Source organism: Onychomys torridus, chromosome 16, assembly GCF_903995425.1.
Source record: "Onychomys torridus chromosome 16, mOncTor1.1, whole genome shotgun sequence".
NCBI classification, from domain to species: Eukaryota; Metazoa; Chordata; class Mammalia; order Rodentia; family Cricetidae; genus Onychomys; species Onychomys torridus.
The window spans coordinates 6,485,953-6,500,672 of NC_050458.1; the positions used below are offsets into that span (position 1 = coordinate 6,485,953).

At 42.5% G+C, this 14,720-nt stretch overlaps 1 protein-coding gene across 2 annotated transcripts; it reads left to right on the forward strand.

Moving 5' to 3' along the window:
• Nucleotides 1–486: 486 nt before the first annotated feature.
• Nucleotides 487–12,563, forward strand: Cthrc1 (collagen triple helix repeat containing 1). Of its 2 annotated transcripts, none has more exons than XM_036207535.1 (4): nucleotides 487–793; nucleotides 4,597–4,818; nucleotides 8,879–9,095; nucleotides 12,058–12,563. In XM_036207535.1, exons 1-4 carry the CDS (start codon nucleotides 509–511, stop codon nucleotides 12,198–12,200), a joined length of 867 nt encoding a protein of 288 aa, XP_036063428.1. In that variant the 5' UTR covers nucleotides 487–508; the 3' UTR covers nucleotides 12,201–12,563. The 2 variants fall into 2 exon arrangements, with proteins under 2 accessions (XP_036063428.1, XP_036063429.1); XM_036207536.1 differs by having other exon boundaries at nucleotides 487–748.
• The last annotated feature ends 2,157 nt before the right edge of the window (nucleotides 12,564–14,720 follow it).

Sequence of the window (14,720 nt, forward strand, 5' to 3'; positions counted from 1 at the left end):
CCTCAGTTCTTCACCTATGAATGGGGAAGACAGGCAACAGCACCCCACAGGATTGCCAAGAGGCCACGCCAACAAAGCTTTGCACCCTGCCTCTTAGAACGGGAAAGGACTTCTTCAAACATTAGGAATCATTTGGGTCATAGAACTCTTAAAGACTTTTTATGGTATGGCTCTCCTTGCTTAATACTCCCAAATGTCCTCTCTCTCCTCTCCTCTCCTCTCTTCTCTTCTTTTCTCCTCTCTTCTCTCCCTTCCCCTCCTCTCTTGTTCTTCTTCTTCTTCCCCTCCCTCCCTCCCTCCCTCCCTTCCTCCCCTCTCTTCCCCCCAAGGTGATTCCTGGCCCAGATTTAAGACACTGCCATCTCGATTTCCCCCTCATCTGTGATTTCTAACCAGTCACCAGCCGAGGGTCCGGGCGGGTGGAGCTGCGGACAAGGGGCGGGCTCGAGCCGGGGACCCTGGCCTATTACCGTCTGCAACCTCTGGTGTCCAGGGGGCGGGAGGGAAGATGGGAGGGCGGCGCTCAGTGAAAGGCTCCTTGATGCCGCGGGCTGCAGAGCTCGGCCAGACGCAGACCAGGGCCGGGCCCCGCCGACCCCTCTGCCTCCTGCTCCGCGCTTCGCAGCCACCGCACACCATGCACCCCCAAGGTCGCACCGCCTCGGCGCGGCTGCGGTTCGGCCTCTTCCTTGTGCTGCCGCTGCTGCTGCAGTTGCCCGCGAAGTCCAGCGCCTCCGAGAACCCCAAGGTGAAGCAAAAAGCGCTGATCCGGCAGAGGGAGGTGGTAGACCTGGTGAGTCTGAGGGCGTCGGTCCTGACCTCAGTGCTGGAGAGGACCCAGCCACGCGCGCACAGGGAGGGCATCAAAACAGCTGTCGGTGGTGCTGACCGTAGGTAGGGGTGCGCCTAGGACGGCGTGTTATGTATCTTAACTTGAGTGTCCTGCCTTGTCTGAGTCTGTGTAGGGGAAGGATCTGGGACGTGCCTGAAGGGGAGTCTTGAAACTCCACGGGAGTCCGTAATGAGGGGTCATCGCAGAGATGCGACGGGGGTCAGGTGAGATGTCCCAAGTCCGTGTAGTCGCCCAGGAATTTCTAGCCTCAGGGGAGGCCACCCTTGAGAGAAGTGAGGGACGTTGTGGCTGCAGCTGGAGTAGACTGAGACGCTTAGCTGATTTCAAAAGCAGGCCTGAAGAAGACCCTAGGCCAGCTGATCGCCTGGGCCTGGGCCAAGGCTGTGCTACGTGGTCCTTTGTTGGGACTGGCGGCCACGTCTGCCTGGAGGAGAGACTAACACCCCCCACATAGCATGCGTCCAGCTTTTTGTAACTTGAAGATTATGAGTCACTTTGGGTCATCTTTCTGGGGAGTATGAATTGCAATTTACTCCTCGGAGGACTACAGCTTGGGCCGGGAATGGTTCAGAGGGTTTGGAGCTGGAAGCGGGAAATGAAGGGCACCGGTAGGAGCCCGTGGGAGCCCGTGGGAGCCGGTAGGCGCCCTCCCAAGGACCCATTTCGCCTGTTCTGTTCAAAGCAGATGCGCAGCCAGGACTTCAGCCTGTTGCTACCAGTCAGGAACACTGTGATCGACAGAAAGGGAAAGAAAATGCTTCCAGGAAAGCAAATATCCCAAGCTCTCTCCCAGGGGCCGATCTGTGGGAAAGCCTGTTTGCATTAAATCTTTCCCTCTATGCTCTGAAAGTCAACAACCCCGTGGAGGGCAGAAAGGTTCTCTGTCCCATGCAAGAGCCAGCCAATGACAGATCTGTAGTCCTTGGTACGTCATAAACTCCAGTCCTTAAACCAATCTATACGGCTGCCAGGCATTGCAATACATAAGACAGGGCATTTGGTGTTTGTTTGTTTGTTTGTTTAAAGATATGAATTTCTTAAACTGACATTCTAGCCTAAGCTAATAAAACAAGCTCCCTGACAGCTAGTTCTAAACTGGATTCAAAAGCACTGGGGGGAAATCCCGACTGTTTCACACAGCGGTGATGGGTTTTTGTTTGTTTATTGTCGTTCTTGTTTTCTGCTATGATATATAATTTTACTCCACAAAAAGCACACTGTGTTGGGGCCACGGTTCTATTTTAAGTACCTAAGTTCTTAAAAAAACAAAACAAAACAAAACAAAAAAACCCTGTGCCACACGAGTGTGGTTCATGTGCAGCCTGCATTTTATGAATGTGTAGTTAAGATGTGGGAAACAGTCCCTTTCCCATACAGCTGATATTTTCCCCTCTAAAGATCTCACTGTACCTATGGCTTCCCACAACTCCAGCCCAACTTGGAAAAGCACACTGTGCAGCCGGGCTCAGGTGCATCCTGTAGATTGGATTTGGTCTTGGTGACAGAAGGTCCACACAGTCACTAGGAAGGTTTCAACAGACGGTATGAAGTAACTTCTTTGTATAGGCGCTTTCAAAGCCTTCCTTTCAGGCTCCACTAAGTCCTGCCCCCTGGTGGCCAATAAAAGAAATAGGGAGCTGGGCGAGGGAATTTGAGCTTCCTCTCAGGTCTACTCACACTGTAGACTGACATTCACTGACAACTCTAAATATCTATTGGGACTAGGATTCTAACTGGGAAAAGACAAACTTTACTGTATGCAACATCTTGCCTGAGAAGAATTTAAAAATATCAAATGTACTAGAGAAATTTACATCAATAAGGGAAATGTTAAAAATTTAATTGGAATGCTTTGCATTTTGAAATATCTAATTAAGGGCACCCTTGTTTCCATGTGAACTAATTCAAGGGTAGACACAGGAACTGGACAAAGGAAGCTCAAAGTATCACTGTTATAGGTCGATAGTAGAGCACTTGCCTAGCATGCATAGGTTGTGAGTTCCATCTGCATTACTCTGTGTGTGTGTGTGTGTGTGTGCGCGCACACACTGAGGAGTAGTCTCCTGTATCCCAGGCTAGTCTCAAATTTGCTCAGTTGGTGGGGGGATCCTGAACTCTGGATCCTCCTGCCTCTGCCTCCCAAGTACAGGGATTACAGGTGTGTGCCACCAACCACTAACTTCAAGGCAAGAATGTTTGTTATTATCCCCAGTTTACGCATGAGGAAACAGGCACCGAAATGCTGAGTTAATGGCCTGGTCTCACATATCTAAGAATGGGTGAGGCTTGTATCAAAATAAAAAGAAAATGGTCCTAGAATCTTTACATCTCATTTCTACATCATACACAAAACAAACAACAAAACAGAATCCCAGCTCTTATAGACGACGGTTTGGGAAATTCTTACCTACCTGTTGAGGACATGAAACTGGACCACAGACTCCTCTTTAGGGAGGCAGGACAGGCTGGCCAAGTGCTAGCCTAGAGCATCTTCCTTTACATAAAAATAGGAGAAGCAGATGATATGTGCATCCAACTTAGAGATAATGCAGTAGAAGACAATTAAGGCTTTATTTCATAGTTCTTTCCATGGCAATTAATCTTAAGTCACTCAAAAGAAAAGAAAGTATGTGGATAAGTATTTTCATTATATTAATATCTATAACAAAAACCAGAAGTAAGCACCCAAAAGCTGAGCATTAAAATTTTTGTATGATTGTTTGTTTGTTTTGTTTTGTTTTTAATTAATTTGGGGGTTGTGCTGCTGGGGTGAGGGGTGGATATGGAGGGACTGGGAGGTGAGTGGAGTCGGGGTGCTTGATGTGAAATTCCCAAAGAATCAATAAGGAATTATGTTTTAAAAATTTTTGTTTGTATGATAGCAAGGCAGTGGTGGTGCACACTTTTAATCCCAACACAGATGAGGCAGAGGGAGGTGGCTCTCTGTGAGTTCAGGGCCAGCCTGGTCAACAGATCAAGTTCCAGGGCAGCCAGAGATACACAGAGAAACTGTCTTGAAAAAAAAAAAAAGTATGATAATGTAAAAGTATGTTTTTGGAGTATAAGTACTTGATAAAATATGGAATTATAAGGACCAAACACAGATTATTGGGGACTAGAGAGATGGCTCAGCAGTTAAGAGCACTGACTGGTTTTCCAGAGGACCCAGGCTCAATTCCCAGCGCTCACATGACAGCTCACAACTGTAATTCCAGTTCTGAGAGATCTAATCCCTGTTCTAGTCTTCACAAGCCAGGCAAGCTACCATACTCATAAAATAATAACAACAAAATTTAAATTAAAAAAAGATCAAATGATGTGTACCTTGGAATGCAGCTAGTTAAAATTACATATAATCAGAAGTGTAAAGAAAAAGACATGAAAGTGTTTTCTCGTTGTTTGTATAAGTTTGTGCAATTTAAAAAAAAATGAAGACGTGATATTGTTTTCTAAGTAACCTTAAAATGAGTTCTCCAAAGCAACTCATAAGAACATGGACAAGGTGGTTCAAAGGGACTCTTGACAGATTCAGAATAAATGCACTTGCGATCACTGGACTTTTACACATTGTTTATTTACATATTCGTGAATGAATTTCTTTATTTACTTGTTATGTCCTGGGGGTCAAACCTTGAGCCTTATGCTCGCTAGGCAAGAGCTCTACCATTGAACTACACCCCTATACCCTATACTGAGTTTGCATCTTAAGTGATGATACTTTCCGCTTCTCCTTCATACTATAGTACAATGGAATGTGCTTACAAGGGCCTGCAGGAGTTCCTGGGCGCGATGGGAGTCCTGGAGCCAATGGCATTCCTGGCACACCAGGGATTCCAGGTCGGGACGGGTTCAAAGGAGAAAAGGGAGAGTGCTTAAGAGAAAGCTTTGAGGAGTCCTGGACCCCAAACTACAAGCAGTGTTCGTGGAGCTCCCTGAATTACGGCATAGATCTCGGGAAGATTGCCGTAAGTAAAGTCCAAATCATATTAAAGTTGAAGCAAAATGTGTTTTCTAAGTCAGTGTCTATTTTATTTTTTGTTAAACTTTAAATAAAAGGGTGCAGAATAATGTGTGATTTTTTTTTTTTACTTAAAACTAGTGAAAAATTTGGTAATATTTCAGTTAATTTCATAAAGGTATTTCTAAGGCAGATAATCACTTTATTTATCAAAGCAAATGCAAAAAGAATTTTCCAAGTTAGACAGTAAGCAACGTTCTAATCTTATCACTAAGTAAATTGAAATTGAAAATCTAACACATCCTGCTGTTTAAAACCAAATGGACAGGTCCATAGCCAGGTTCCTGGGAAATGGCCCCAAATCATGGTTTGCAGTGGCTTAAGAAGGAAAACCCATGATTCATTGCATTTCCCATCAGGTCCAGTCAGGAGCAAACATACATCCTGATGTACCTCTAGCCTGTGAACCTCCCTCCCACATGTGATCCAGCACATCCGGTGCAGATGTGTCAAACAAACTTGTTTAGTAGAGTGAAAACATGTGCCTTGTTATCTTGCATAAATAATAGCCTCCAGCATTTCAGGAACTATCTCTCCTTGCACAGGGGGCTTGCAGATCAGAGGCATTTTTGTTTCATGGATCTCTGAAGCATAGTAACTAAAACTTAAAATGTAATTTGGCTCTCACGATAGTTTTAAAAATCACCACATGACTGGGATCCATGTTATGGGAAGTCCGTTTGTCCTTATTCTCATGCTCAGCTTAAAAGTGCTTAAGGGAGTTGAAATTGATTGCTAGTGATTTAAGATAACCACAATGGTGATTCTGTAACATTTTGTGTAAAGAGAGGTACTCAAACACTTTGATGAATGGCCCAGTCACAGATTGAATGAGTCAGTGATTAGCTCTGTCTCTAAAGTTAGCAGATGCAGCAGAGTGGTAGAGTGCTTGGCCCCTATGTGTGAGGCCCCTATGTGTGAGGCCCCTATGTGTGAGGCCCCCACTTGGATGAAGTGCAGTTAGCAAGTTGGGAGGAGGCAGAGCTGGAAAAGCTGTGCTGTTCCTTAGCCTCTCTGGTGACCAACTCTGTTCCCACCTCCCTAGCTGTAATTTAATGCTTTGTGATTTTATTTACCACTACCCCCAAGAAAATAAAATTTATTTTTTATAAAACTCTAAAGTTTTAAGATGTGATAGGGCACCATCCATGGTTTTCATCTCAACCTTTCCTGTTCCATTTAAAAAGTTCAAGAATGTCTTGATTTTGTGTGACAGGCTTTTTCATCTAGCTACTACATTTTTGGTGACTGAGACCTTGTCTCTATATGTGATTTTTCAAAAAGTGTTTTATTAGAATGCTGTCTAGTTATTTAAACATCTGGTACTAGTAGACTGCTTGCTTATTTACAGCTGCTCATCAGAAGTTGCCATTTTTTAAGCTATCCTTTATAGTTCCTGCATTATTAAGACACCACAGTTTTTTGTCTTTTGTGTTTTTTGTTTTTTTTTTTTAGTAGTGGTTACAATGCATACAGAAATTTGATGCAAGGAAGAGATTGTAGGTCATAAGCCAATATACAGATTTTTGTGGACAAGCTAAAGGGAAAAAAAACGAGCTAGATCTTATTACTGTGCTGTACAGGTAATTTTGTCTAGGTTCACACCTCCTACTGTGTGTTGTTGCTCAAAAAGAGGTCTAGCCTGGTGTGGCGGCTCATACCTATACCAGCATTCAGGAGGTAGAGACCTCTGGAATTCAAGACCATCCTTGGCTACACAGCAAGTTTGAGGCCAGCCTGGGCTACTAGAAATACTAACTAGAAATAAACAAAAATGAGAGGGTGAGGGGATGACAGAGACAGAGACAGAGACAGAGAGACAGAGACAGAATAATCTATCCCAACAGACACTAATACTATAGAATGCCAGCTCTGTGAAGGCGGGACTTCCTTTCTGTTGACTTCTGTATCCAACTGAACATAGTTGATATTTAGTATTTTTCAATAGAGAAAGGTACATATATTTGTTAGCCAAAAGTACTGAAGACTTGCCATTTTGAAAATAAATTAAAAGGTACACTTAATGAAGTAGAAACATCTAAGAAAGCCCAAAACTGATTTTCTTGGTTTTTGTACCAATCTTGTAAGTAATCTTCCTCCCTCTATAAAACTCAAGCTTTTTTAAAATTATTTTTAATTTTTTTTTTTAATTTTCTGGAGCTGAGGATTGAACCCAGGGCCTTGTGCTTGCTAGGCAAGTGCTCTACCACTGAGCTAAATCCCCAAACCCAAAACTTGAGCTTTTTAAAGACAATGGAGAGAGAATAGTTAAGTGAAATTCAGTGTATTTTCAAAGTCTCTTACTTTGTCTCTTATGCCCTCCCCTCCACTTTCTCTTCTACCGCCCACCACCACTTTCCCTCCCAACTTCATGTACACTTTATGAAACTCCACTAAGTTCACTTAGTGCTGCCCACATGTGTGGGTGGAGACTGCTCTATTGGCTCATGGCAGCCTCTCACAGGCCTTATCCCTGGAGAAAATGGACTGCCTCCCTAGCAGTCATCAGTTGCTAACAGCTCCACATCTAGGGGTGGGACTTCATGAGCTCCTCCCACATCCATGCTGGGGTTTTGGCTAGACTGATTTTGTGCAGGTCTTGGGTATGCAGCCTGCTGTGGGTTCCTGTGTGCGGCAACCTGTCGTGTCTGGCAAATTCTGTTTCATTGCAGGTGCCTACAATGCTCCCTCTTATTCTCTGAACACTGACCACTTGTGGGTCTCTGTACTAATCTTCATTGCTGCAAAAGGAAGATTCTCTGATGGGGTTGAAGAGATGTACTAATTTGTGGGTATAAAAAGCAAGACTTAGGGAGCAGTTTATTACTATGTCTTTTTAGCAGAATAATAGTTTTAGTTTCTCCTTCTCTAGGGCCTTATGAGCTAGCCAGCTATGGATTTGGGGACCAGTTAACTATCAGGCATGAGTTTCATCTTGTAGAGCTGGCTTTTAACCCAGTCAGAAAGTAGTTGGTTACTCCCTAACATCTGTACCACTGTTACGCCAGTGGGACCATTGTTATCCTAGTTCACAGGGTTCACAGCCAGGTAAGACTTTTGATTACTTTTCTCCCTTGACAACATGCATTGAACCTTGCAGTATTATGAAAGCTAGCCAGTAGGGATAAAGCTTGCAGGTCAGTGCCAGCTTAATTACCCATGTCCTATGACTTAAGTATGTAGTATCATCAGAAATAGAAAATATTATTCACCTGTAAAGAGAAATGAAATTACAAGATTCACAGGTAAATGGGGGAAGGCTGAAAATAGTCATTTTCAGTGAGGTCACCCAGACCCAGAAAGATAAATACTGCATGTTCCCTCTCATATATGGATGCTAGTTTTTTGTTGTTGTTTGTTTGTTTTTTGTTTTTGTTTTTCGAGACAGAGTTTCTCTGAGTAGCTCTGGCTACTCACTCTGTAGACCAAGCTGGCCTTGAACTCAGAGTTCCAGCTGCCTCTGCCTCCTGAGTACTAAAATTAAAGGGATGAACCACCACCACCCCCAGCCTGGATGCTAACGTTGAATCTTTAGATTAGCACATTTAAATTAGGGTATATTCATAGACGTTATGAAATTAGTAAGGAGCCATGGTACTCAAAGGAAGTGGGATAGAGCTCAGGCATTATGAAGGAGGAAAAGTGAATAAAGGAACAGGAGGGGTTAAATGAGGTGGGGGATGGGAGGGCTGGAGAAGAGAGTGTGTGAGGAGGGAGAGCTAACACTAAAGACCTTTGAAAAAGGCCATATGGAGGCCCACCACTGGAGAAGCTTCCTAAAATATGTACATATACATTATAAACAGGGCTTAAGCGGTGTTTCCCTAGACACCAGAGACTAGCAAGTAAAAAGCCCAATACTAAATATGGGGACCTCTTTTGGAGTTGTTGGTCAGCGGGGTCTCATAGACTGTAGCAATTGCTCTGGGTTAGCCTCCATAACTTGATAGTCGAGGTTTCTTTTTAATTGAAATGAGAAATGTTCAGCTCTTTTTCCGCTGTGACAGGAATGTACATTTACAAAGATGCGCTCCAATAGTGCTCTGCGTGTTCTGTTCAGCGGCTCACTTCGGCTAAAGTGCAGAAACGCGTGCTGTCAGCGCTGGTATTTTACATTTAATGGAGCTGAATGTTCAGGACCTCTTCCCATTGAAGCCATCATCTATCTGGATCAAGGGAGCCCTGAACTAAATTCAACAATTAATATCCACCGCACTTCTTCTGGTATGTATAATAGCACTGCAGAATGTGCCTCAGATCTACCTAAAAGGGTGTTTGATTTCCACTGTCATGCTGGGTAACTAGCCTGTTGTAAGTAGATCTCTAACCAGTCATAGTATGTGACTCTCCACCCTGGATTGCAACTCACAGCTGTTCACAGATCTTTTTCAAAGGGTACAGATGCTGGGGTGCCATCACTGAGCAATTGACTCAGAATCTCTGGTCACATTGAATGGCTGATATAAGATTAAGCCAGGATTTCTTTTAATCATATAAAAGTCCTGTCCTCAATTTGAATATCATCAAATCTACAGATCAGTGCTGGAAAGGGTTTTCTTTAAAAAGACGTGCCTATCTTGATTCAGGCTCTGGTTCAGGTCTCTTCCAAGTACCAGTAAGTTTCCAGTACCTGTATCTTAAAAACAAAATAAAACAAAACAAATAACAACAGAACCCCCTGGTTGTGGTGATGTGCCCCAAAGTCAATGTCTACTTAGAAATGGCAAACAGGTAGTAATTCTGCAAAGCAGTGGCTCTGGTTCTCAGCCCTGGCTGCCCGATAGGCTCACCATGGTACCACTCCTCCAGGAAGATGGAGTTCATGAGGATTTGATTTGGTAAAGTCACCATTTAGCCACATGACTCACTGTGAGGTGATGTTAGAGCCACACCGGTCTGGTACCAGAATTCTCCCAGGGGCCAGACCTGAGAAAATCCTTCCCAGAGTCCTGGGGAAGATGCTAAATCTGGCATGGGGTTATCTCAGGGAAGAGAATCTATGTACGCTAGTTTCTAACGTCTGTTTACTTTATTTCTCTGTAACAGACTTCTGTCTACACAGCTTCGGTTCCATCCTGACACTCAGTTCCTCTCTGTCCCTTCTTTCCTGTCCTCTCACAGCCCTGGTAAGCTCCTATGCTTTCGATCTCATCTTCATGTCCAGTTTCTCCGTCCATGCTCATTTCTTCTTCTCCTCTCTTGACTTGACCCAATCCTTATTCTCTACAAAAGATCTGTCTTGTTCTTTTCTCTCTGGCCATGTGACTCTGCCCTACCTTCTACAGAAACTCTGCCTTGTTCTCTTCTCTGGTCATGTGACTCTGCCTTGCCAGGAATCCTGCCTCCCCTTCACTTGTACCTGGATCTGCAAAAAACCCTTTGTTCTGAGTCAAATGCTCTGGAATGCCATCTGGCCCATCTAGGGAAGGAAAGCCTGAGCTTCGTTTGCACAAGAAACAAAGCTGTGCATCTACAGTCTGCCTGTCTCCTAGGCTCTGTAGGGGTGTCACCTAGGAGATCAGGAGCAATACATCTGAGAAGCTTATACTTATTGCCTTTAAGGCCTAGTAGTATATGAATGCACAAGAATTTCAGCTGAATATTAAAAGCTGAATAACACCAAATATTCCTTGATAAATGGCTTCCCTCAAGAAAAGATTCCTTGGTCTTTCTAGGTATAGCTTTATTGTACATATAGCTGAATCTCTATAATATGTTCTTGCGGCCTGCAGCAGTCTGGAGTCCTTTGACTAGAGGGTTAAGTGGACATGTTTCTAGGCCATAAGGGGTCAAGGCCTTGGGGAAACTTGAATATTGTTGGCATGCATTTTCAACTAGCATGGTCCTGAGACTACCAGAAAGCTTAAATGGATTGCAGGCTCACAGCTTACCTCTCCAAAGAGGTCTGAGCTAGTGGCAGGTCCCCATATTCTGGTGTCAGTTAACTTACAGATGTCATCACCAGTGATGGCATATTGCTTCAGTTCCATATTCAGGGGCTCAGTTGGACTTCACTAACCTCAGCTAAGGTGGTAACCTACCAGGACACATGAGCACGTGAATCTCAACCTGCAGGAAAGCTAAACAGCCACGGGACTACTTGCATGCCACAATTCATTTTCTTTAGGGATCTGCCAAGTCCAGTTTTCTTTCTCACTTTACACAGACATCAAAGGTAACACATCTCTCTGCCTGTTTTAGTGACCAACAGTGAAATCTTTCTTTTAGATGTGAATGAAGAACTTTGGTAAGGTTCAATGCAAGATGTATGTTAGTGTGTGAGAGTCCAGAAGACTCTTGAAGGATACAGCATCAAAACAAAACAAAACAAAAACTAGGGTTTCTTTTTAATTATACTAATTCTGTTAAAGGTTGGTGAAGTGGTGTAGCAGTAGAAGGTGCTTACCCCTGAGGCCGATGAGCTGAGTTTGGTCCCTGGGGCACATGGTGGAAGGAGAGGACCAACTCCTGTAATACATTGTTCTCTGCTCTCCACAGGTGCACTGTGATACAGGTGTTATCCACACTTACATACACACATTAGACAGATGATAGATATAGTAGATAGATAGACAGATAGATAGATAGATAGATAGATAGATAGATAGATAGAGATAGGTAGATGATAGATACATACAGATATATATACATACATGTAATATTTTGCAAAAAAGAGAATCTGTGTAAATTAGATCCACACATTGAATGACTGGTAAAAAATTAAGCTAGGATTTTTTTTAATTATATAAAGTCCTATCCTCAATTTGAATATTATCAGATCTATGGATCAGTGCTGAAAAGGGATTTCTTTAAAAAGGCTTGCAAATCTTGATTCAGGCTCTGGTTCAGGACTCTTCCAAAGTTGGGAAGTCTTGACAGTTAAAAGTGTAGGCTTGCTGTATGGTTTGGTAAATTGTTCTTTGGCTTTAAATCATCTCTGTAACTAAGACATGCTGGTTTAAGAATACTGCCCATTGAGAATAGTGATTATGTATCTGCCTTCAAAAATATTTAAAACCAACTAAGGTAAAGAGAACTTTATTATGAAATCCTTATTGGGTACTAGAACTTTTAGTTAGCTTCCCAGTAAGCAGAATTACAATCTGATTTTCTAAAGTAAATGCAGAAGGAGTGAGTGGTTTTGCCCTTTGTTCTAATGAGAGTTGTGACTGGCTCTGTTTTGCAGTGGAAGGACTATGTGAAGGGATTGGTGCTGGGTTGGTAGATGTGGCCATCTGGGTTGGCACCTGCTCTGATTACCCTAAAGGAGATGCTTCTACTGGATGGAATTCAGTGTCTCGCATCATTATTGAAGAACTACCAAAATAAATCCTCTGAAGCTTTCATTCCCTACCTCTTTCATTTTTAAAACCAAACCCTTGAATGGTTCATTTAAATGACATTTAAGAAATCGCTTTATGTACCCAGCTGAATGAAAATGCGAAGTTCAATGTGTTTACAGACCAAAGTGTGATTTCACACTTTAAAATGTAGCCTTATCCATTTTACTTTAACCAAGGATGGTTTCTGGATTTTTTTTCATTGATTACTTTGTTCATGATTCTGTTCTTTGAACCTACATATTGGAATGTCATTGTGATCTTTCCTATTTCCTATTTCCTACTGTCAACATTTTAAAAAATATAATAGTTATATCATTGTACAAGCTGTAAATGTTTAGAATTATTTTATACCTGTTAAATAAAATGTTTCAAACAGCTTTAGTATTCTTTTTCTGTTTGTTTGTTTGTTTGTTTGTTTGTTTTGTGTAGCCCTGGCTGTCCTGAAAGTCACACTGTAGATCAGGCTGGCCTCAAACTCAGAGATCTGCCTGCCTCTGCCTGGCAAGTGCTAATCATGCCTGGAATCTTTAATATTTTTAAAGGGAAGATTTTGCCACTGAAGTTGAATTTCTAGTACTTAATATATGAGAAGTTGAACATAAATCTAAACTTTAAGACTTTATGAAATTTTAGCACATGTATAACATGGTTCTGTATCTTGAGGGATATGAAGACATAAGTGTGTTTATATGTCAGGAACATAACAGTATTTTAGGAATTTTATCTTACTGTATCAAAAAGTAAAAACTTATGGCTCTGGCCTCAAACTGCTTGGTAGAAAGGATAAGACACACACACACACACACACACACACACACACACACACTCACACACACACACACACACACACACACTCACACACACACACACACACACACACACACACACACACACACACACAAATGAGACTGTTGAAGGAGGTGGCTGAGTACAAAGTGGAAGTTAATTGCTTTGAATCAAGGGGATCAGAAGCTATTCACCAAGTCAGGCTCAGTGTGGGGGAGATGGAGTTCTGGGCTTGAATTGGAAGTGTCAGTGGGAACTCATGTTTTACTTACTAAGAACATCTAGGAACACTGGCCAACTCAGTGATGCTCAGACTGATAGCTCCAATAGGATGGTCCTGTAAGATGTGAATGACTTTAGCTCTTGGGCAGGAAATGTGCAAGAGGATCCCAGAATTCCTTACTTGGGAAGAAAGACAAGTGAAAGACCACACAAAAGGATCCAAGGATTCAGCTCGACTTGTTTCCTACTGGCAAAGATGATGTACGTATCAATAAAGACAATAATTGCAACAGTTTGAAAAATATCGACCAACATGATACAGTAAGATAATATACATGAATTCATGATTTGCTAAAATAAAAATTCATTGTGGAAATTGTGGGATGCCAGCAAATCAACTCGTATTCAAAACTGGGAAATAGAACCAAACATTTTTCCTACTTTCTTTATATGAATTGTGCCTCTGAGTAACCAAATTCTTTATGCATGAAGGAATTACTCTTTTTAAAAGTATATATAGTCCAACGAGGTGGCCCACTGAGTAAAGATATTTGCACTAAGCCTGATGATATGGTCAGTGGTCCCAAGATCCATACGGTGGAAAGCTACTGTGTGGTACAACTACTGAAAGTTGCCCTCTGGTCTCTACACACTCACCATGGCACAAATGTACTCCTACACAGATACATACATACTCACATACAAACTGAGTAAATAAGTAAATGTAATAAAAAGTACAAAAGCCATATCTTTAAAAAATATATAGTATATTTATTGTAATATTATTGCACATTCGTAGTTAGCAAGCAAAGAAAGAATGCTAACACTAGACTATCTTCCTTATCAGCCATTTATGAATTAAGGGATTTATAAGTGTGGATTCATGGCTCCTAACATCCCCCAAAGAGAGACCAGACTAAGTGCCCCCTAAGAAAGTCATGTAGCACCATTACCTAAGAGACAGTTTTAGCAGCAGTCAGACCTGGATTCAATTCAGCATGTAGATATAACTACTTATTGATGGAAACACAAGGTAAAAGACAGGTATAGATACAGTAGTAAAGATAAAGACACGAAAGGCAAAATACAGACTAGAAAACGTGAAAGATAATTTGATTTCTATGGTGATATTTTGTTTGTGCTCTAACAGATAAAGCTTGCCTGAAGATCAGAGTGTGGAGCTAAGCCACTAGTTAGCCTTAGAGGCCAGGCAGTGGTGGCACACACCTTTAATCCCAGCACTCAAAAGGCAGAGGCAGATGGATCTCTGTGAGTTCAAGGCCACCCTGGGCTACTACACAAGATTGATCCAGTCTAAAAGAGAAACAGAGCCAGGCAGTGGTGGCAAACACCTTTGATCCCAGCCCTTGGAAACTCACACCTTTAATCTCAGCCCTAGGGAGGTGGAGACAGGAAGTGATATGGCTGGGCAGAGAAAGGAATATAAGGCAGGAGGGGACAGGCACTCAGCTCCCTTTCAGGCTGAGGATTCAGTAGA

Excerpts from the sequence above, each read along its gene's own strand:
- Cthrc1 (XM_036207535.1), top strand. The coding sequence starts at position 509 with ATGGGAGGGCGGCGCTCAGTGAAAGGCTCCTTGATGCCGCGGGCTGCA. Across the intron at positions 4,819-8,878 it reads TAGATCTCGGGAAGATTGCC|GAATGTACATTTACAAAGAT; the intron begins GTAAGTAAAGTC and ends CCGCTGTGACAG. Across the intron at positions 9,096-12,057 it reads TATCCACCGCACTTCTTCTG|TGGAAGGACTATGTGAAGGG; the intron begins GTATGTATAATA and ends TCTGTTTTGCAG.